The sequence below is a fragment of the Solanum lycopersicum genome, chromosome 4 (genome assembly GCF_036512215.1).
Source record: "Solanum lycopersicum chromosome 4, SLM_r2.1".
Classification (NCBI taxonomy): domain Eukaryota; kingdom Viridiplantae; phylum Streptophyta; class Magnoliopsida; order Solanales; family Solanaceae; genus Solanum; species Solanum lycopersicum.
In genome coordinates, this window is record NC_090803.1 from 38,601,577 (window position 1) to 38,625,494 (window position 23,918).

Here is a 23,918-nt window from a genome sequence, read left to right on the forward strand (position 1 = left end):
AACTTTTGAACTTCATCGAACGTTCTTGGATGTTTGACCTCCAAATCACTTCAAATAAAGTATGCATACTTTAAAGCACTTAATTAACATATTTTAAACCTTTTTAGACACATGTGAGGCTCTAAACACCTTAGTTCAATTTGAGAGACCTTACACCGTGTGTTTAACTCCTACACCGAAAAGAGAGGGTTAACACTTGTCTAAGGTGTAACCTTTCGTACATAGTTATCTTGGTGGATCCATTAAGCTAGAGTCCTATGTGGCACATAGTTAAGGGTAAAGGAGATTTTTACAAAAAATCCTAACTTGCTATATATGGGGGTTTCCATCTCATAAGACAACACATATCTTAGGGAGTCCGGACTTACTAAACGCGAGGAAACCCATGTGGGGAGCCGGACTTACTAAACATATGACCCCCATCTCATTTATGTTCCCTTTCGGTGCTAAGCATCTATTCCCTTTAGTAATCATCTTTAGTCATCTCATGATTTTACATTAGCCATTACTAGACCCTCATGTAAACATCTCATAATAATAACTCATAGGTGATCATAAGTGAGAACAACTCTTTCACTTTAGAAACACTAGATAATGAGTAAACCTTTCACTTTAACAATTCATTTTAATCATGAGAACTACCTTTCGATCATATAACCATCATACCATAACATACATTCATACTTCATAGCTAATTCAAGTGTATAGGGTTAAGGATGAGGGGAACATGTAATCAACACCACAACAACACATTAGATACAACATCATTACTATCTAAGTGATTCATCATTCATAATTGAGTTCAAGAAAAACCAACATCCGTACCTTCTTGCCCTTCATGGGACTTCACACTTCAATTATCTAAGAATGCATAACCAATACATAGAACAAGGTAATTTATGAAGCAATAACATAACAAACATCAATATATACAATTGACATATTCATCATCTTCAACAATTCACCATATCAATTCAAGGTTTTTATGAAATTGGGGGAAAACATGGTCCAACGAAATCTCAAGTGAATAACAAAATTAACCATCATTATATACTTAAACAACATTAGATTATCATAATTCATCGAAATTGATTCATAATTATGTTTTTCAAGAAGACCCATGTGTAGAATAAAACCTTAGATCAGGGAAAGTTTTAAAACATCTTTGAAGGGACCTCTTGGGGAAAGAAATCCCAAGAATGAAAGAAACCATAACTTAATCAAGACTTTAGCACAAATTTAAGTTGAAAACTTGGGGAATTAGCCTTCTTCTTCAAGCTTCCATGCTCTTCAATGCAGGTTGAGTAGAGAGATATTTAGAGAGAAGTGAGAGTACTTTGGATTTCAATTTGGGGATTTGATTTTTGTGGGTAAAAGTGATGTATAATTGGCTTAAAATTAATATATTCCCCTCCCTAAAATATCCAAAAGACCCCTCACGTAAATAGAACTATTTGTGAAGTCAAACTCGACTTTAAAATAATGCGACTAAATTTGGGACATGGTTGCGCATCGGAGGCACTTCCAAATCTAGTTTCTGGAATTTAATTTGCGGCAGAGAGGTTTTTGACAAGCCCATGTCGCAAGGTAACCTTTTTTCCTTTTTAGTGATGGGCGCTCGACGCGGAAGCTCCTCCAAAAAGAGGTTGTTTGCTCACTGCCTTGGTAGCATCCTTACCAATACTTCGGCCCTCCTCAGGGGACCCTAGCATGGTCCTTGGGAGGTCGTAACTGGAAGTTTTGATCCCTAAAACATATTTTACCTATTTAAAGTACTTTTACAAGTTTTACTCTTCATACGACACTCACAAACCTTCACAAGACCTAAGGACGTCTACTAATTAAATTCACTAGTTTTCGAACGCCATGGTCGTTCCTTGACGTTGAGGCTCTAGTACTTCCAAATGAAGTTAATTACATTAGTTTAGGTCTAGAGTTATCAATATGCACTATGTGAGGCTTTAGTTTAGGTCATGGAATTTCCGGGGTGTTGCAATTACCTTAGTTAACTAAGTGTAAACCTTGAAGAATCACCAATAACTACGAATTTAGGTCTTCAAAAACTAGCTCCAAATGCAGCTAATAGAAGGGAAAAATGATTGCCATGTGTAGACATTACATTTATAGGCACGGGGCAACCTTTAGTAGTGTAAATCATCAAAAACTAACCTTAATAATGAAAGAACTCCATAGGAACCCTCTCTTAAGCTTTCTTTCTGGTCTGAATGTGAAAGGAAATGCTTTCATGGCTTAAATCCTTGAGTAAGCCGACATACCACATTTTTTACCCGATTCGGACTCCACACAGATTCTGCCGCAGCAGTCCGCAATAAAACTCTCATAACTTCTTACTCCAATGTCGATTGGATATGGTTTTTGTGCGTTGCAAGCTAGACTCGTAAGAATGGGTTATAGGCCTTCTAACTCTTTATATATTTAGATAAAACATCCAAGACATTTGACTCAAGTTTAAGAGAAATCTTTAAAAAGGAACTTACTAACTTTTCTTTTGCCACTTACCTAACTTCAAAATTTGAGATACAACCCTTTTAACACTTAGTATAGGAAATACCACATCATTCTTAATTCAGTACCCCCTTTCATTGTCTTTCCATAAAGGTACAAGTTAATTTAGATGTTTTAAGAAGTCGGGATGTTACATTCAATTTAGATAATTGCACCCCATAACTATTATTCGATTTTTTATAGAGGCTATAATTTGTATATTCTGCTCGTTTGTATCTTTAAATTACGAATATACAAATAGGTTAAGTATATACAAAATTTTGTATTTATACAGATAGGAATTATTCAGATTTCTATTTGTCTATTGCTTACGAATATACAAATATGGTAAGCATATATAAATTCTGTATTTATACATTTGGGAGTTTTTTCGCTTGTCAATATACAAATATGTATATCAATTTTCATAAATCATATACAAAATTCTTTATTTATAAAATCAACAAACGAATTATACAAATCAAGCGAATGACAAGAATTAAAAACTATGTAGCCACAAATTATAATATTTTAGAGTGTAGCTATAGTACCTAATTATATAGATTATAAACTAAATGTTTGTGAGTTTGTATAATTTTCCCTAAAATAAATGTGAAACGTATTCTTTATTAAATTAAAAAATTAAATAGAAAGAGAAAAGAAAATTAAATTTTATATTTTATTTATAATATTATATTATATGATAATATAGAAAAATGAAGGCGAAAATGGAGGTGTAGAGAATAATAATATAATAATAAAATTGTGGAGGTCGGTTGGGTTGGGTGAAAAACCCTAAAAGTAGATTTGGAGATCAGATCTGAAATTGTTGAATGGATTCAAGCAGGAGGGCGGTAGAGTCGTATTGGAGGTCACGGATGATCGATGGAGCGACCTCTGATGAAGATAAAGTGACGCCTGTTTACAAATTGGAGGAGATTTGTGAGTTGCTTAGATCCTCACATTCCTCTATTGTTAAAGAAGTATCTGAATTCATCCTCAAACGTCTCCAACACAAATCCCCAATTGTCAAGCAAAAGGTAACACATATCTTCTATTCCCTCTTTATTTCTTTGTTACATACAACCTTGTTTATTTATTTATTTATTTATGTATGTATGCAGGCTCTCAGAGTGATCAAATATGCTGTCGGAAAATCTTGTCCAGAATTCACAAGGGAGATGCAAAGAAATTCAGTCGCTATACGCCAGTTAATTCACTACAAAGGTCAACCCGACCCTTTGAAGGCTGATGCACTCAATAAAGCAGTCCGTGAAACAGCGCAGGAAGCATTATCTGCTCTATTTTCTTCACAAGACACTAAACCTCCCACAGAAAATCTAAATCTTGGTGGCAGAATACAAGGCTTTGGTAATACCAGTTATGAAATTCATGATGATAAGAGGTCTTTCCTCAGTGACGTTGTTGGTGCTACAATTAAACAAGGACTTAATACTCTTACACAATCTCCTCCTCTCAAAAAGAATGATACTGGAACTTATACAAGTCCAAATCTTCAGAGCTCATTGACAACTCAACCTGACACTTCTCACAATCATACTTCTCGCTTTTCAACAAATCCTGCTTCTGCAACTTGGACTCACACTGAAACAACAACCAAGCCACATTCTGCTGAAAAGACCCGAGAAGACAGGTTATTAGAAACTATTGCAACCTCCGGTGGAGTTCGTCTGCAGCCAACTCGGGATGCACTTCAGGTCTTCCTTCTCGAGGCTTCAAAATTAGATGCCTTGGCTTTGACTCATGCCCTTGAGTCAAAGCTGCAATCACCTTCGTGGCAGGTTTGTCTGTTGCTTAGAATTTCAAAAGTTGCTCAGATACTCACGCATTTATCTTCTTTATTTGACACTGCAAACTTTTTTTTTATTTGAACTGATAGACTCTGCTAATTAATGTTGATCTCAAACTAGTTCACATATTTTTACTTGGTCTTCTTTTATGCCAGGTTCGTGTGAAAGCAATCTGTGTCCTCGAGGCCATCTTGAGGAAAAAAGATGATGCTCACTTTGGTACTATGGCATCTTATTTCACTGAAAATAGAGATGTTGTGGTAAAATGCTATGAATCTCCCCAAGCATCATTAAGAGAAAAAGCAAACAAAGTAAGATTTCCAAGATGAACACTCTGCATTTATTTGCCGTCCTCTTATAGAAATGAAGAAACACATACACAAATATTAGTGCAAAGATTAATGTTTTTTTAAAGAGAAGACATGGAGAGAAAGACACCGAGGGAGAGAAAAAAAGAAACTCCAATTTGCATTTATCACATGGTGCTCTAATATTATGTTCACACTTATATTCTTCTAGGTTTTATAGGTCCCTGCTTCTATGCCTTCTAGTTTCATTTTCAAAATCTGCATGTATACTTGATAATTGTATATCTTTCACATAGTGGGTAACTATAAGTTTAAAGGTTGATTGCCATTGATCAGATTTGTAGCTTAGGTTATATATTATAAGGTGGGTATACACTCAAATCTCATCGTTCTGCTCAGAAAAAACTAGAGAAAATGGAGCTCGTCGCACCGGGCATGCCTAGTGCGGGTTACCTCTCCTATGTAGTTTGCGAGGTATTGCATAAGAGCGGGGTTTTACCTTGTGCACACCCAACGTGTAGCGGCTGCGGGTTTCCCTTGTCATAAAAAAAGTAGAGAAATGATACAGAAAACTGTTAATCCAGTGGAACAATTAAAGGTGATGATACCTAATTTATTTGACCAAAAAATATAAAATTCTAGGTAAAAGAGATGACTAGGAGAACAAATTATCTCATGATCCTCCATGTCATGCACCATTGTGATTCTGACATCAGATCCATAAAGGTGTGAATGGCGGGCATTTAAACAAGTCTCTTGCAGAGTTTGGGTTATACATCTCAGCTTCAGAAGGAAAAGGAAAAAAACATTTAATGTGCATATTTTGGCATCTTGCAACAAATGTATGATTGCATTATGTATCTTCCCTAGTTGAAGTCATGTGATGAATATGGGCAGGTCTTAAGTCTTCTGAATGATGGACAAACAGCTGATGCTGTGGCTCATGTAGATAGGTCAGCAAATGCTTGTAACCCTGTTGTCCAGATGCCTGACTTGATAGACACAGACAATTCTGATTATCTGTTTGGAACAGATAATTTAACAAATATGCAGAGTAGTGAAGGAATAAAGATTGCATCCACCTCTGCCACCCCTCTGATGGATGATCTATTTGGAGACAAATCGGGCAGCAGCTTTAGTTCCAGCCAAAAGAAAAATGATGATGACCCCTTTGCTGATGTTTCTTTTCACATCAGTAATGAGAAAGCGCCTGAAGCTGATCTCTTTTCTGGAATGACGGTTGACAAATCAGATGCTACTGAAATCCATTCGGTGAATAATAGAAATGGACCTGAACTGTTTGATATCTTTGGTTCCAGTGTTGAAGTTCCTCGGGAGCCCAATAATTCTAGAAAGGATGTTCCTGATTTAATGAATAGTCTCTCTTTGAATGGGAATGAGTCATCCATGGAGCAGAATGGCAGCTCAGGGGCAACCCCCTATCAGAATATATTTCAAGAGCCCACTATTGACCCTTGTCATCACGCTTCTAATGATGTCATGAATAGCATACTTTCCTCCCAGGCTGGTGGAGTTAATGCAAATCCCATGTTTCCTTTGGGTTCTATGCAGTATAACTTGCCTCCTGGCTTCGTGTTGAATCCATCATTTGCTCCTCAGGCTCTAAACTATAATGCTATGGGAAACATTTTTGCTCAGCAGCAACTCCTTGCAACGCTTTCCAGTTATCAGCAATTAGGGAGCATGCACTCATCCACTAGTGCTAGTCATGCTGCTGATTCTGCTGAAGTTTATGGTTCAGCTCTCCCCGATATCTTCAATGCTAGCATTTCTAAGCAAACTCCTACTTCCTTGATGAACACTTCGAAGAAAGAAGATACAAAGGCATTCGATTTTATCTCGGTAAGTTTGGGTCTTGTGCACCTCCATTTTCTGTTATTGTTTTGAATCTGCATTAAATTGCGACTGCCTTTAGGTGCCCCTGACATTAAAGGTTGCCATTAACAATTCTTTATCTATGCTCTTCCAAACCTCCAAAAATAAAAAAAGAGGTGGTCCTACGCCTTTGTTCTTGTGGTGATATGGAAGTTGTCTGCATTTTATAATGGGGAAAGGGTCAGAAATGTCCATAAACTATGTGAAAGGAACAAAATTGTCCTTTATTTATAGTTTGGCTAAAAAATGGTCTTACCTTTAATACTTCTATTCAAATATGCCCTTGCAGTCCAGAAATGTCCCATAGTTACAAAATGGGTCAAAAATGCCCTTTTCCGAATAAATACATCATTTTTTTCTTTTTAAACATCTTCTTTCTAATTAAAATATTATTAATGAACACTATTCTTGTTTTCATTGATAAAAATGTAGGAGATATTATTTTTCTTTTTATTCTCATTTTGTCAATTAAAATAAAATAACTTTAGGTACCTTTGACAAATAATAATATGTGTCATATATAGAGCATCATATTATATCTCCATCATTCATTTATTTTTATATAACACTAAAAAATAATGATGATAAAATAAGAAACATTTTTATTTTTTTCTGAACTGAAGTAAGATAAAGAATTGCTAATTTTTTTTATAAAACATTATTAGAAAAAGATTATGTTAGAGAAAAGACAGAGAGCCAGTACTGGAGCTCTGCCGAATTTTTAAAAGGACACTTTAACTTTGTAACTGTCCTATTACCTCACTAAACAATTTTGAATAGATATAATCACATCATTTTTTTTGTCCATTTGACATAGAAAGTGGTGTGCTCATGAGCAGTCTAAAATAACTAATATAATTTTATTTTTACAAGTATTTTATTATAAAGTATATTTTCTTGTTCATTATAATCTTCATTCATTGAACAATAAGGACATTTTTGGACAAAATATTGACGGCATTAACATTTTTGGACCAAGGCATTTTTGAGCCTTTTCCCTTTTATAATCTGCTTATCCTTTTCTTTTAATATGTTATAGATGCATGCCTCATTCTAGAGCTTCTGTATTTCATTTATTTTTGTGTATGTTGTAAGTTTGTGAACGGCAGGGCACTTGAAAAGACTAGATGACTTCATTTTAGGACCTGTTTTGTGACTCTTGTATGTAACTTTGTTCCCATGGTGTTTTTTTTGCAGGATCATTTGGCTGCAGCTCGTGATCCAAAGAGGGTGATTTGAATGGTAATCATTCAAAGCAAATAAGAATACATTGCTTATAATATGTAGTAGCTATACACAATTTGAAGCACGAATTTAATCTGTAAAGTTCCTTTAAGAGCAGTGCTGTCAGTGTGAAAAGACCAACTATTTTTTTTCTTCTTTTCTGCCCAATAATGAGTATTAGCTTTACCTGATGAACAAATGTTTGGATGTCATTGCCTTCGGAAATGGAGTGCTGCAAGGGTTTTAGAGGTGTTGTATTCTGATATTACGATAATTATTGGATGACGTTCTTTGGTGTCTCTCATGTTATTCTTTTATTCCCATCTCTGTTGTAAAACTAAAACTCTATAATATGAGAAATATGGCAAATTATGACAAGAAATAAATGAAAGGTAAATTGTGATTTATTTTTTGTATTTACAATGTTTTCTTTTGGCAATTTTTTAACTTTTTATCTTATACGTTTGGATACATTTAGTCCCTCTGTCCTATTTACGAGGTACTCTTTTTTTTTACCTTATCCAAAAACGAATATGATCTTTTTATAATTAGAAACAATAAAATTTGAAAATTTTCATTTTGTCCTTTTTAACTATACAAATATATAAAATGTTTTAGACTATAAGTATGACTAGTTTTTTCTTTTTAAATATCATGTCAAGTCAAATGATGTCACAAAAAATAGAATAGAGAATCCATATTTTAGTTTAAGTCCATATTGCATGTATCACTTCTGATGACACAGCTTCTTTTTTTCTCTTTTAAGTTAAACCTCAGATAAAGAAATTCTGAAATTTCAACATCGTAAAGGGTTCAGAGGCTGCATCTCACTTTCAACACAGTAAGCACTCCAATTTTGACTCTGCTATTACTTAATTTGAGGCTTCATGAAATTGATTAGTTTTCAATTCAGAATTCTGTCATGTTAGTATAAAACAGTATTACTATTCAAGTTTGATTGTGACCAAATTCTGGTCGTTAAAAGGCTGCACCAGATTTCAGCTTTGTCTAATTTCTACAAAGTCTTCGACGGGTGCTCGGAATTCGTTCGGAACCTGATAAAAATAAAACAGATATGCTACCCTATCAAAGTCGACATTCCGGACTCAATGACGCAGTCAAAATTTCCATCAAAGGTCATCTCGATTGTGGGTCCCACTTCCATTGGCCATTTTAATTCAAAAATCACAAAAGGGTTCAAAAAATATCAAAAAGCTCAGAACACGAAAGAAGGGTCAAATTAGACCAAACTCGACATTCCGGAGCTAGCCGCGCTGAAGGAATTCTCATTCGAGCATGTTTACTCAGAATGTTGACTAAAGTCAAACTTAGCCTTTAACTTAAAGTTAAAACGCCTAATCACACCAACTCACAATGAAAACTTTGGGAGTCATGTCGATAGTGCTACTAGCCTAAATTGACCCTTTCGGAACTGATGGAATCGTCAGAATTGGATTCTGATATCATCTTCTTGAGCCTTTGATCGAAAATGATCGTTCAAGGTTCATAAGCTCCAAAAATACTAAAACTCACACAATTATCAAACGAACGACCATGTGACCGATCTGTCAGTCCCAACAAGTCATAAATAACTTGGGATAGTTGTAGAAACTCTCTAAACGATGTACAGAAGATAAAACACTAAAAAAGACAAGAAGGGTCATTACAATTTAACTTGTCACGACTAGGGCTGGCAAGGGGACAGGGAAGGGGACTGGGGGATGGGACGAATGGAGACGGGATGGGACGGGGGACGGGGAGAGGGAATTTGGATCGGGACCGGGATTGGGGGGACAAGGATTAGGGGGACAAAAATAGGTAACATCCCGTCCCACTATATATACGGGATAGAATGGGATTTGGGGGGACGAGACGGGACGGGACGTGGGATTTTTTTTGTTTTTACATACTTATATATTTGTATTGAAATTATACATCCTTAGCTAATAAATTGTAAATTTAATTTTTAATTTTCAAATATCAAAATAAATTTTCAAATTTAAAGTTTTAATTTTCAAATTTCAAGATTCATGTTTCAACTTTTCAGTTATAAATTTCAAATTTGAGGGGTTTAAATTTTTAATTTAAATATTTTAAAGTAATGTAAATTGTAAACTTTAATTAAGTATTTTAAAGTTAGTTTAGTACTTTAGTAGATATTTAATTATATATATTAAAATTAAAATGCAAAACAATAATTGTATAAAAAAAACTTGAACAAAAGTTAAAACCTTCAAATTTATTCAATAGAACTTAAAAGTTACAATTAACAAATATTAGTGGAGTAACTAATCTACGCAGCTACCTTCTAGGAAGGGTTCGGTTTCAATAAGTTCTCATACGTAATAATAATATTTGTTACATATATTAGATAAGTAACTAATATTACATAGCCACCTTCTAGGAAGAGTTCTCTTTCAATTAGTTCTCGAATATAATCTAAAAATATTTGTTTTCTCCTTTAAAATTTAATTTTAATTGTCACATCATATCGATGGTGATATCCTCCGGTGTTGGCAAACTTGCTAGAAATACTTGTGCCTCTAATTCATCATCACTGCATTCAGTTTGTGTTTTGATCCAACTTGCTTGTTTTTTACTTGACTTTGGCAAATTGTTATTCCTCCTTTCGGCATTGCATCAGTCTCTAAATAAAATTGTTGTTTCAAAACTGTCTTCCGCCAATGAATGTCTATGATAACCAATTTGAAACCTTGCCGCACTGAAAGCAGCCACCGATGCAACTGATGAAGCTTGAATAGCTAGAACATCACGAACCATTTAGATCAAAGTTGGAAATGCATCGGTTCACCTACTCCACCATCCTAATAAATCTTCATTGCCATCTTTGATTTCCAATATTTCTAAAGATTGATTAAAATATTCTTCAAAATCATCACGGTTAATAAAATTAAGACCAAGAATACCTCACATATAAGTTGAAATTGGAAGTGAAAAATTAATCTCAACATTAGAAGTTTGACCAACTTCTCCTTGAAAATTTTCCGTAGTTCTATATTTTTCATACAACAGTTTTGCTTCTACTTTTATGCTAGACTTACACGTTTGACAATTTGAAATTTCTTTCGATAAAATTTCTAAAATTTCATAAAAAGTGTCAACAGGGCCTTGCACACCTTGTAATATATAAGCAGGATGAAGTAAAGTAGCCGTTAAAAAAAACTTGAGGAATAGGAAAGAAATATTTTTTAAAATTTTCAATCATATCTTTAATTGCAACTCTAAATTTATCTATTTTTTAATATTTACAAAATTGAATTGTAAGAGCACAAATATTTATTAATACGGATGAAATAGTAGTATAATAAATTCCAGAAAACATGGTAGTAGCATCATAAAAAAGTCTTAAAAATTGTAATAGTTCATTAGTTTCTTCCCAATCTTCATCACAAATTCTATCTAATAGGTCAGCATTATGAGCATTAAAAACCATTTGTATGGGTCTTCTATATATGTAAGCAACCGGAATCATTTCATAAAGAGAATTCCACCTTGTTTTAATATGTTTTGGAATTTTTCTAGGTGACAATTCACAAAGTAAACAACGCTCATTAAATTACCTAATTCAAGCAACACTGTTTGTACGAAAAATTCAGGTAACATCATATTCAATTTTAACGCTACCACAATCAAATAATGAAATACCATCTTGTACAACTAAATTTAATTTATGTGCAACCGATCTAACATGAAAAACATTATTGTCAGTTGGACAGAATCTAACTTTTAACATTTTAGCAGCGTTTGTATTATTAGATGCATTATCTAATGCGACAGCCATTATTTTTTCTATAATAATTTAATAATCTAAAATATTTGAAGCTAAATATGCACCAGGTTTTTTTCTCTATACATACTTATAAATTATAATATTTTTTTTTGTAAATTTCAATTATGATCAATCCAATGTGCAGTAACAGTTAAATAATCATTTTCATTAACAGTACGACCCATGTCTGAAGTTATAGACACTCTACTATCTAATATGCTAAATATACATCAAAGAAATTGACAATGTTTACCTTGAAACTCAAAAACAACAGATTTAACAGTATTTCTTGAAAAGCCTCTATAATCTGGATTATAAGTTTGTTGAATATATTCAATAGCACCGGGATTTGAAGAAAAACTATGAGGCAAACCACAAACAAAAACAATTTTAGCTAAATTTTCCCGATCTAATTCCTTATTATATTTACGTTGTGTTATTGGACCAACGTGGTTAAAAGGATCTAATGTTCCTTGAACCATGTTAGAAGCCCCTATCGATGCATTACTGGTAATATCAAATTCATTAATTGAAATTCCTTTTTTTCTACTGGCTAATGGTTTAGTGTCTTCATATTGAATCGGTACACAAGATAACAAATGTCTATTTAATTCCCCCGTTCCACCTTGACCCCACCTTGTTTATGTTTAAAAGGTTGCTTACACTTATTACAAACAGCAACATTATTTTCTTTATCGAAAGTCATAAATTGCCACACAATAGAAGTTTAGGGCGTTGATACTTCACCTTCGCCCTTGTGGGAGGTATAAGGGGTGGATGTCCAAAATTTTGCTCCGATAAATTGATAGTCTCATTTGGAACTTCTGTCATCGGACAAGTAGGTGTTTCTTCTAACTCCTCTTCTCCCAAATCAGCTTCTACTTCTTCACCTGAATTTTCATCAACATTAGGATTAACATTACCATAACGTCATTCTAAACTTTCGTGATCGAGTTGAACATTTGAAGCAATATCATAAGGAGTATCATCAACATAAGTAGAATTATGTATGTTAAATCTAACTCTACTCGTTGATTTAGATAAGGTACCACCACTTTTACTACTCTTTTTTTCTTTACTATTGTTTTTACAAAAATTAAATAATTTAAAAAGTCTACTTTCTTCTTTATCTTGTGCTTTCTCTTTTCCTTTACCGCTATTTTTTTTGCTAAAACTCATACTTAATTATATATAAAGTATAATATAAAAATAATAATAACACAAAAATAAAGATAAAAAATAAGATATAAATATTATGAAACGAATGTACCAAACGTCTGCGTTAATAGCAGACATTAAACCGATTGCTGAAGCTTGTGGTTTGTTTTAACTTTTAATCTGAAACTTCAACCAACACATGATAACAAATATGAGATAATATAATTTTATATATTTAAATAATATGAAAAAGATGAATTGAAAATTAAAAATATATCGATTATAATAATATGAGAATTAAAATTGAATAGAAATTAAGATTGACACTTGAGAGTTGAGAGGATATAGAAAAATAGATAAGAGAAATAAGAATAGATGATTTTGTAAGAAATAGTAGAGGATAGGTGTATTTATAATATTAAAAATAGGTTAAAGTATAATTATTATAACTTAGGGGTTTTAAAAAAAGTTTTAAAAGTAGGGGGGGTGGTAAGGGGTGTTTGGGAACACAAAAGTGGCAAAAATCAGTTGGGGGGGGGGCACTAGCCGTTTCCCCAATGGAATAAAATGGTAACTTTTTCAAAATTAATAAAATAAAATAAAATAGAGGGGATACTGTGAACCGATCGGTTCAACCGGGCCGGGTCGACCGGGACGCAGGGGTGAACCGGCCTCTGACTGGTCCCCTCATCCCCCACCCCTTAAACCTCCTAAACATAAAGGGATGTGCCGGGCAGGACACAGGTTGGGTCGGGACGCGGGCCGGGGCGGGATAGCTCGTTCCCCCTGCCACTCCTAGTCACAACCCAATTTATCGAGCTATGAAGGCACCTACTATAACCCAGCAGGCCTTAAATGCTAAGCCTTTACTTGCTGACAGCACAAGCAACAGAAATAAAGTCAGCAATATCTTATCTCATGCCACTCCACCAGTAATGCTGTCTCAAATCACGATACATCTTTTCTGTACCCGGATGGATAGAATATCTACACTCATGAGCCTCAGAAAGTATCAACTGTGTCAAATTTCCAACTCTTGGGATATAGATGCGACCGACGGCTCTCAACACTCTATCAGGATCTAAGGTAGCCTGATCATCGTCACCCGCTAACACTCAATCTCTAAGGGACCCCAAGGCCTTATATTCAAACTGACAACCACGGATCCTATCATGCAAAGAAGATTGAACTCCCATATAACCCAAGATTCGTCTAGAATCTGAGATGTCTAATCGAACTATGCTATTGGCTAAAAACTGAATGTCCAAAGCCAAGTGTCTCTCACCTGCAGATAAGAAGGCTAGACTACCCATACTTACCGCCTTCAGGCTCAAGGCATCTGCTACCATGTTCGCGTTGACCGGATGATGGAGAATGGAGAGATCATAATCGTTCAGGTGCTCAATCCAACGACACTTCCTCGAATCAAGGTCCCTTTGGCTCATGATGTACTGAAGACTCCTGTGGTCGGTATAGATCTCACATCGAACTCCATACAAGTAGTGTCTCCAAATCTTAAGCGCAAAAACTACTGCCGCCAACTCCAAGTCATGGGTGGGATAGTTGCGCTCATGGAACTTAAGCTGTCTCGACACATACAAAATAACCCGACCCTACTGCATCAATACACAAACCACACCAACAGCAGACGCGTCACGATAAATCGTGAAACCTCGCCCTTAATCGGAAGAGTCAATATAGGAGCGCTAGTAAGCAACTCCTTGAGCTTCAGAAAGCCCATCTCACACTCCTCCGACAAGACAAAGGGAATATCATGGAGAGTCAACCGAGTCAAAGCAGCTGTAATAGTAGAAAATCCCTCAATAAAATGCCTGTAGTAACTTGCTAACCCGACAAAGCTACGAACCTCATTAACAGAAGTTGGTCAGTCCCAACCACGAATAGCTTCAATCTTCGTCGGATCAACCCTAATACCCTTCTTGGACACCATGTGTACCAAGCATGCTACATACGCAAGCCAAAACTCGTACTTTGAGAACTTGGCATAAAGCCGCTGATCTCTCAAAGTCTGGAGCACTATCCTCAAATGGTGCTCATGCTCACTCCGGCTCCGCGAGTATACCAATATGTCATCAATGAAGATGATAACAAATGAATCAAGGTATGGCCTAAACACACGTGTTATCAAGTCCATAAATGCGGCTGGGTATTAGTCAACCCAAAAGACATCACAAGGAACTCATAATGGTTGTAACGAGTCCTAAATGCGGTCTTAGGGATGTCTGCTGCTCTAATCCTCAGCTGATGGTACCCGGACCTCAAATCAATCTTAGAAAATACGACGGCACCCTAAAGCTGATCAAACAAATCATCTATACGAGGCACAGCTTAAAGGTTCTTCACCGTCACCTTGTTTAGCTGCTTGTAGTCAATGCACATCCTTAATGTCTCATCCTTCTTTTTCACAAAAAGAACAGGAGCACCAAAAGGCGATCCACTCGGACGAATTAACCCCTTTCCTAAGAGGTCCTCTAACAGAACACTGAGCTCTCTAAGCTCTGCCGGAGCCATCCGATAAGGCGAAATAGAAGTAGAACGGTTTCCGGGCTCCAAATATATGGCAAAATCAATGTCACGCTTTGGGGGTAGGCTAGGTAGTTCTGTAGGGAACACATCTGCATACTATCTAACCACATGAACTGAGTCAACTGAAGGGCCCTCCCGACTCACATCTTAGATGTGGGCCAAATAAGCTAAACACCCAGAAGCAACCAACCGCCTAGCTCGAATAAAAGAGATGATCCCCATCGGTGTGTGACTATAAGCACCCTGCCACGACACCGGGGGAACATCAGGCATAGATAAGGTAACAGTCTCGGCATAGCAATCCAAGAGCACATTATACGGGGGATAACCAGTCAATGCCCAAAATCACATCAAAATCAATCATATCTAGCATAATAAGATCATCTCTAGTATCATAACCCAGGATAGTCAGTAAGCAAGATCGCAAACATGATCTACTACTAAGAACTCACCTAGCGGGCCGAAACATGAACTGGCTCTGCCAAAGACTTGGACCTCATACTCAATCGGGGAGCAAAATAAATAAATACATACGAGAATGTGGACCCTGTATCAAATAATATTGTAGCAGGCTGATGGCATAAGAAGAGAATACCTAAGATGACATTGTCAGATGCCTCAGCCGCTGCCCTTGCCGGGGCTGCATAGAAATGGCCCTGAGCACCTCTTCCTGGTGAACTCGGTCTACCACCTGACCTACCTCCCCGAGCTCCACCCTGGTATCCTGTCGACTCTCTCGACGGTCCTGAACCTGACCACTTTCTCTAACCGGAGAAGACACGACTGAAACTGGTCTAAATGTAGGTGGAGCTGGTAGAATCGCCTCCGACCTCTCCGGGGGCATTCTCTAGACCTATGGTCAAGAGCACCATAATCATAATACCCCAAAGCTTAACGCCCTGTAGTAACCTGGCCGCGGCATGAAGGAAAAGAATCTGATCCCCTCAAATCTGGCATGTACTAGGACCACTCTGCTGATATTTGCCTCCCTCAGAAGCAGGTCATGCCGCCTGGTATGACCCTTCTGGAACCTCTTACGGGGCCTATCATATGAGTCCCTCCCCCTAATATGAGACCTGCTATAGCTGCCCTGGTAGCGTGCCCTCTTATCGCTGTCCCCTTGGGATTCACAATGAATATGCTCCTAGGATCAGGCATGATCGACCACATCAAGAAAAGAACGGCCAGCTGAAACCATATGCTATGTGTCAACCCTCAAACGGTATCGCAAATCACATACAAAACAACGAACTATCTCTCCTCTGTGGGCAGGATCATAGTAACATGTTGAGACAGCTCATGGAACCTCACCTCATACTTTGAAACGGTCATAAAGCCCAACTCCAATCTAGAGATCTGATCACTAAGCCTATCTCTGACGCTCTGTGGCATGAATCGGGCCAAGAAAGACTCTGAGAACTCACGCCAACATATAGGAGGAGATCGAACTGGTCTAGACTCTTGATACGTGCGCCACCACTCCTGGATGTCCCACAGAACTGATGAGAGGTAAAGTCAGCTTCTCGCGACTCTAAGAGGCCTAATGAATGTAACTGCTCCTGGCAAGTGAGATGGAACTCGTGAGCGTTCTCCCCAATCGCCCCTGAGAATATAGGTGGTGCCAACCTCTGAAATACCTTGAACATCTTCTTATCCCGCAGTGGCATCTCTCTAACCTCTAAGTCTGGTGGGGCGGCCACATGAACTGGTGGCGGCTGAACTTGCAGCGCTGGGGCTGGTGCTGGTACTACTGCGGCTGATGCCTGTCTCCTATCCCCAATAGCTGCTAGTATCTGAGTCAAGAGGGAATGAAGATCATTTGCTGCAACTGGTGCGGGTGGTGGCTGGGCTGGCCCCGACCCCACTAGCTATGGTGGTACATATGCTGCATGAAGATCCTCCTCCCTATCCCGGGCCTGTGTTGCGGCCTTACCTCGACCTCGAGGTTGATGTCTACCCCAAGCTGGTGCTCCGGGTGCATATCCCCCGAACGCACCACCTCGCGTGCAAGACATACCCTAATAGAGTGAAACAACTGAGGTTTTAATAAACAAACAAGACACACCCGACACAAATTTGAAACAAAATACATATCTTCCTAAACACATCCTGTAGCCTCACGAATATGACTGATGGCCAGTCAGAGAGCACTATTTAGGCATAGGACATGCTACGGGCTTATGTTTTGGAGTTTCGTGGTCATTGGGACCAGTCTTGCCTTTGGCGGAGTTTGCGTATAACAACAACTACCATTCTAGCATTCAAATGGCCCCGTTTGAGGCCTTCTATGGTAGGCGTTGTCGCTCTCCAGTGGGCTGGTTAGAGTGTACAAATCCTAGGCCGTGAGGTACAGATTTAATTCAGGAGGCTTTGTAGCAGGTGAGAGTGATTCAGGATAGAATCAGGACAGCTCAGAGTAGGCACCAGAGTTATGCGAATCGAAGGCGTCGACCTTTGAGATTCTCTGTTGGTGATCGGGTATTCCTCTCTGTGTCGACCATAAAGGGTGTGATGAGATTTGGGAGGCGGGGTAAGCTTAGCCCCATGTACATTGGGCCTTTTGAGATACTTCAGACAGTTGGGAAGGTTGATTATGAGTTGGCCCTACCTCCAGCATTTTCAGTCATCCACCCAATTTTCCATGTCTCGATGCTACACTGATATATTCCTGATGAGTTCCATGTTCTCCAGTATGATGCAGTTGATTTGGATGATCGTTTGACAATTGTAGAAGAGTTAGTTGCCATCCTAGCCAGAGATGTGAGGGAATTGCGCTCAAGAGTCATTCCTATTTTTAAGGTCCGTTGGAGGCATCGTTTAGTCAAGGAGGCTACCTGGGAGACCGAGCAGGAGATGCAAGAGCAGTTTCTCGGCTTGTTTGAGCCTTCAGGTACTTCTTGAAGCTTACTTTTCGCGGACGAAAGTCCTTTTTAGTAGTGGATATTGTAATGACCCTTCTTGTCATTTTTAGTGTTTTATCTTCTATGCATCGTTTAGAGCGTTCCTACAGCAATCCCAAGTTATTTATGACTTGCTGGGACTGACAGATCGATCACATGGTTTTTCGTTTGATTATTGTGTGAGCTTTAGTATTTTTGGAGCTTATGAACCTTGAAAGATTATTTTCGATCAAAAGTTCAAGAAGATGACATCGGAATCCAATTCTGACGATTCCATTAGTTCCGGAAGGGTCATTTTAGGCTAGTAGCATTATTGACATGACTCCCATAGTTTTTAGTGTGAGTTGGTGTGATTAGGCATTTTAACTTGAAGTTAAAGGCTAAGTTTAACTTTAGATAACATTCTGAGTCAACGCGCTCGGATGAGATTCCGTCAGCGCGGTCAACTCCAAAATGTCAAGTTTGGTCTAGTTTGACCCTTCTTTCTTGTTCTGAGGTTTTTGATATTTTTCCGAGCCCTTTTGTGATTTTTGACTTAAAATGGCCCATGGAAGTGGGACCCACATTTTATCGAGATGACCTGTGATGGAAATTTTGACTACGCCATTGAGTCCAGAATGTCGACTTTGGTAGGGTAGCATATCTATTTTATTTTTATCAGGTTCCGAACGAATTCCGAGCACTCGTCGAAGACTTTGTAGAAATTAGACAAAGCTGAAATCTGGTGCAGCCCTTTAACGACTAGAATTTAGAATTTTAACAACCAGATTTCTCGTTTTATTAGCGACCAACTTCGTCCTTATAAAAGCCCAATTTTCAGCCTTTATGTTTTACTTTAAAATTTTGATATATTGAGATATAGAACTCCAAATTGGGCAATTCAAAAGGCTAAGTTGTGAGATTTTTCAAGGGCAACGTATTGGTGAGCTTGGAATTTGATTTGGGACCTGATTTGAGGTAGATTTTGTGTTTTAACTTCTGTCATAGCTCATTTTCGATCTCTACTTTTGGAAAACTTTTAGAAGGTGATTTCTTGGCCATTTTAGGTCCTAATCTAGTGATTCAAGAGCCTATATTGTGGGGTTTTTCATGAGAATTGTCGTGGTATGATTGGTTTTGCCAGTTGGACCTTCATTTTTGATAAATTCTTGTAAATAGCTGCTGCCCTTGTTGCTGATTTTGGCGTAGAATTTGGGTTTTTGGTTGCATGTTCATGTTGGGACTGTCTTGAGTCCCGAATTGTGTTCCATTTTGAAACACAAGTTCCAAGAGTTTTTTAGGACCTTTATTTGGTGTTAATTTTGTATTTCTCAACGTGGATTCCACTTTTTCCGTTTTTACCGCGAAATTGACCTGTCTTCGTTTCATGCGATTTTAGTGTTTAAATGACCGTAATAACGTTGTGAGTCTATTTTTATAGTGTATCAATGTTTTGAGGCCTTTCAGAAAGGAAAAGCTCCGTGGTAGTGATTTTCAGAGCGCGCGTGATCTGCCTTCAGGTAGGCTACAGTTTTCCTTCTTAGATTGAACTCGAACATGTGAATGCATGTTGATTAGTTGGGATTTGGATTGGGTAGTTATTTTATCATGCATAGGTGTTAAAAATCATATTTTTGGCCTTTTTCTGAGAATTATCAGGTAACTGTGAGCATGATTATTGTTATTAATTGACCTTTTTTGCTATATGGATTACTTGTATGTTTGGATACTGGTTATCAAAAGTATGTTGGGCCTTAGTGTAGGTTTTACTAGGTTTTTCCTTAGAAATGCATGATTCAAAAGCGATAGGACTTAGTTTAGCCCCGACGTCTCTCGGCCGGCTTAAATCCTTGTAGACTGGTGTTGCAGACTTGAGTTTGATAGTTTGGTATTTAGATAGAAGATGATCTCGCTCCAACGACAGTTATCCGTATTTTTTTCGATGTTACGGCTTCTCGAGTTACGTTAGTGACAATGAATTCCGCTAGGCGATTCAAAGTTGAGTTTCGATTCGGCGTCAAGGACTTATATTGATTAGCTAAGTCTGGATGGTGTTCCACGGATATTTATGATTATGGATAGATAAAGACTTTTTCAATAGTTATATCGACATCTTTGTCGGGTATCCGAATTTAAGGTCCGACCTCGACCATCCACATACTTATGTAGAGCATCCATTAGAGGTCCTGCCTCAAGTATGTAGAGCATCCGGTTAGAGGTCCGGCCTCAAGTATGTAGAGCATCCGGTTAGAGGTCCGACCTCAGTTACTTATATTTTGCAATTGGCTACTTATGTAATTTTAGTGAGCGTCCAGTTCAAGGCCCCACTTCCGTACCGTCATATTCTATTATTTCGTTCGGTGTTCTTTGGTCTTGAGTTCTATTTTCCTTAAGTTATAGTTATTTTGTGTACTCGTCGGGCTTATGGGGGTCTGTTCGGGTTTTTATTTAAACTTGCGCACAAGTGTACCTTCTGGGCTTATGGGGGGGGGTCCAGTTAGGTGTAGTTAGCTTATTTATATTAATTTAGTTAGATCTTTATACACTCGTGTGCATTCCTGTGTTACTTAGCCTTCCGTTCTTGACCTCTAGTTATGTGATTCCGTCTTTTCATATTGCTTCACTTTTCTAGTTGGGTCGGCCTGTGATGCCTACTGAGTACCTGTTATTTGGTACTCATGCTACACTCAGCATCTATTTCGTGATGCAGGTCCGAGCACCACTAGCTAGCGTTGATCGAGTTTGGAGCATTTCTGGTCTGGAGACAGGGGTGAGCACACGACGTTTTGTACGATTTCAGTCTCCATCTGTTTATATAAAGACTTGTCTTTTACTTTTCGAGACAGTCTAGTTTCGCTAGTACTCTGTTGGGACTTGTACTCGTTTTGTTGGTAGCTCTGTATTAGTGACTTCCAGGTTCTGGGAGGGATCCTTAATTGTATTTAAGTTTTGGTTTGCTTATGTTGTTATAGTAATTTTGCTAAGTCTTGTTTAGTTTCTACCCTCACACCCATTTCATGTTGTTCTATGTTACGGTTTGGTTTACCTACTAGTGGGTTATAGTAGGTGCCTTCATGGCTCGAGAAATTGGGTCGTGACAAGTTGGTTGATTGTTTCAAAACACATGCTTCAAATTTTATGAGTGCTTTAATTGATGAAGATATAATACATAAACAGACACTTACATTCAATTTTTTGAGCATGCAAATTTAGACACATCAACACTATAACAAAAACGACTTTTAGCGGCAATAAATATTGACATTAATAAAGAGTGATAAAGTCGTTACCGGCATTAGTTAAGTCTCATTAGAATCAATGTCGCTAAAGACTTTTGGCACATATATAAAAAGTTTCAACTGCTAGTAAAAATACATATATAGAAGCAATTAAGAATTAATTGTCGCTAATGATTACTTTGGATGTAGTGCAACTTGTCACCATTGTGTGAGTGTTAGTTGAACACTCCAACTTACAACATGATTATCCATACACCTCCATAAAGATTAGTTACCAGTTGAGTTAAGATCAAGTGGAGGTTTCTAGTTGTGTACTACTTATATTACTTGCCGGCTGATACCAAGTTTGAATGTCTATTCTTGATTGTTTGGTTGCAGCATTATTGTCATGCGATCGAGAGAAACTTTATTGTAATCTTTTGGGATTTCATCAGTTGAGTGTCTTTTTTTCCCAAGAATCATATTTATTGGCTTCGACCAAGGAAAGGAAAGGAGATACTTAGTTCGGGAGCAGGAGATTAGTCAAATATGTTCGAGAGGTTCTGTATCGTTGGGATTATTTTGTTCTACTTTACTAATTAGGAGCATTTTGACAGTTGAAAGGTACTTTCGTCGTCAATGGAAAATAGTAAAGGAAAGGCTAATTTTCTTGGGTGCAGGTAATGACTTCAATTTTGATTTGCTTAATGAACCAAGTCAACTAGTATATTAGATTTTGTGCTTAATAATTATCTCAACATTGAGCTTGTTCCTAAGATTGAATTATACATATTATCTCGTCTGTTGGATTATATTACTAAATTATTTTCCATCAGTTGAAGAAGAAAAACACTAGTTTCAAAGACTCGGAAAAAAGCTCATTAGAAAAGCTTGGTTCATTATAAGTTCCTTCCAACCCTCTCCAAGTAAAAGTTTTCTCCCTATTTCTTCACTTCTCAATCCTGCAAATGTTCATTTGTTTCTGATCCAAAGTACGGTACTACTTTTCGTTGCAGGTGTACCATAGAAGACGTAACAAGTGTGAAAAAGTTGAGCCATTCATTGAAAGGCATAACAAGCCTGTCCAGACAAATGTTTTACTACGAATGTCGTTCCACTTGCATCTTTTCTGTTTCTAATCCAAACTATGCTACAAACTATACATTATAGGTGTACAATCGACGATTTAAAAATAATTAGATACATAACAACTGCAAAACAGCTTTACCATACTTTCAGGAATTGCAGAACATGAAGCGGCAAACACCAAAAGTTTCTACTACCGAAGGTAATGGTTATACAACTTACTTGGATTTTCAATATTGCATTTGACAAGAAATTATATTTTTCCTTTGATGTAACCTTTTAAATTTCTAAAGGATAGTCCAGGGAAGGCTGCCAGCCTTTGCGTTCACAAGAAACCAAGGCTTCAAGCATCTAGCAGTAAAAATGGACTCATAGTGAAACATAAAAGAATCCTGAAATCAATCACAAGAAGAAAGATGCACAAGTTTCAAACGATGAAACACCTAGTGACAAAGAAAATGATCTTGAGAACAAATGTAATCCTTGATGAGGAGGCAATACAAGAATGGAAATCTCTGATAGGAAAACCGGAACATGAAGGCTGCAAATCTGAAAAATGTGATGAAAGATGGGGAGTAGAGAGGACATTGTTCCACGGACGGGTGTTATTATTCATTTCTCGCATGCATCTTATCCAAGGTATTATATTATGCTTGTATTCATTAAACTCAGTATCGAAATGTGATCTAGATATTTTATTGTATGCAACTCGGAAAGTTATAAACGTATGCAGCATAAATAAATGAAAAATAATAGCATATACATAATTCCACCATTTCAAGGATACAGAAATATCATAGAATTTCGACAAACTAGCACGTGTGCACAAATAATTCATCCAGAGTCGAGAACATCATCAAAGAAAAACAATATCCCCAAAGAGGAAAACACTATAACTAACTAAGGACTGATCATCTTTTTGAAGTATCAAAATGCCATTTTATGGATCACTTGATATGAACACAATTTTACACGTCAAGCAGAGGTTTGATTGTGTTTCCTTGAAAATAAAAAAATGACAAGAACCAGAATAATGTAATTTGTATATGTTAAATTATGGTAACTAGCTAGTAACTACAATTGGAGTATTTCTTTATCAGAATGAGTAAGACAACAATGAGAACATATTTCATTTTCTTTCATTATATATCATGTGAAGAGAATATGTCTAGTCGGTGTCTTCAGGCAGATTATATATTGACAGGTAATAAATAGTTCTCACAGTGGAAAGGTTCAACTGTAGATTCTGTGGCTGGGGTTTTCCTGGCTCAAAATGTCACTGACAACGTATCAAGGTATTGAAGACTCTATGCAAAAAACTTTTCACAAGGGATTATTAATGCGTTCATTAAAAATCTGAATAGTGATCTCAAATTGTGCTTTTGCAGCTCTGTTTTCATGTCCCTTGCCGCTCAATATCCTTATAATGAAGTCAGTTTCAAATCAACATTCCACAATGGAATGGAAAAAAAAAGCTTGAGAAATCTAACAAAAGA

General features: G+C 37.2%; 1 protein-coding gene and 1 long non-coding RNA gene across 2 annotated transcripts; both read left to right on the forward strand.

The window, feature by feature from the left end:
• Positions 1–3,096: 3,096 nt before the first annotated feature.
• Positions 3,097–8,151, forward strand: LOC101262807 (protein MODIFIED TRANSPORT TO THE VACUOLE 1). The gene is made up of 5 exons (XM_004237508.5): positions 3,097–3,545; positions 3,630–4,307; positions 4,472–4,627; positions 5,522–6,487; positions 7,718–8,151. The coding sequence occupies exons 1-5, from the start codon at positions 3,339–3,341 to the stop codon at positions 7,757–7,759; spliced, it is 2,049 nt and encodes a 682-aa protein (XP_004237556.2). The 5' UTR covers positions 3,097–3,338; the 3' UTR covers positions 7,760–8,151.
• Positions 8,152–8,510: 359 nt separating this feature from the next.
• On the forward strand, positions 8,511–23,184 carry LOC112941273 (uncharacterized). The gene is made up of 6 exons (XR_003246360.2): positions 8,511–8,585; positions 19,560–19,638; positions 20,829–20,888; positions 21,736–22,262; positions 22,353–22,624; positions 22,721–23,184. It is a non-coding gene; the product is annotated as an uncharacterized lncRNA (long non-coding RNA).
• Positions 23,185–23,918: the final 734 nt, after the last annotated feature.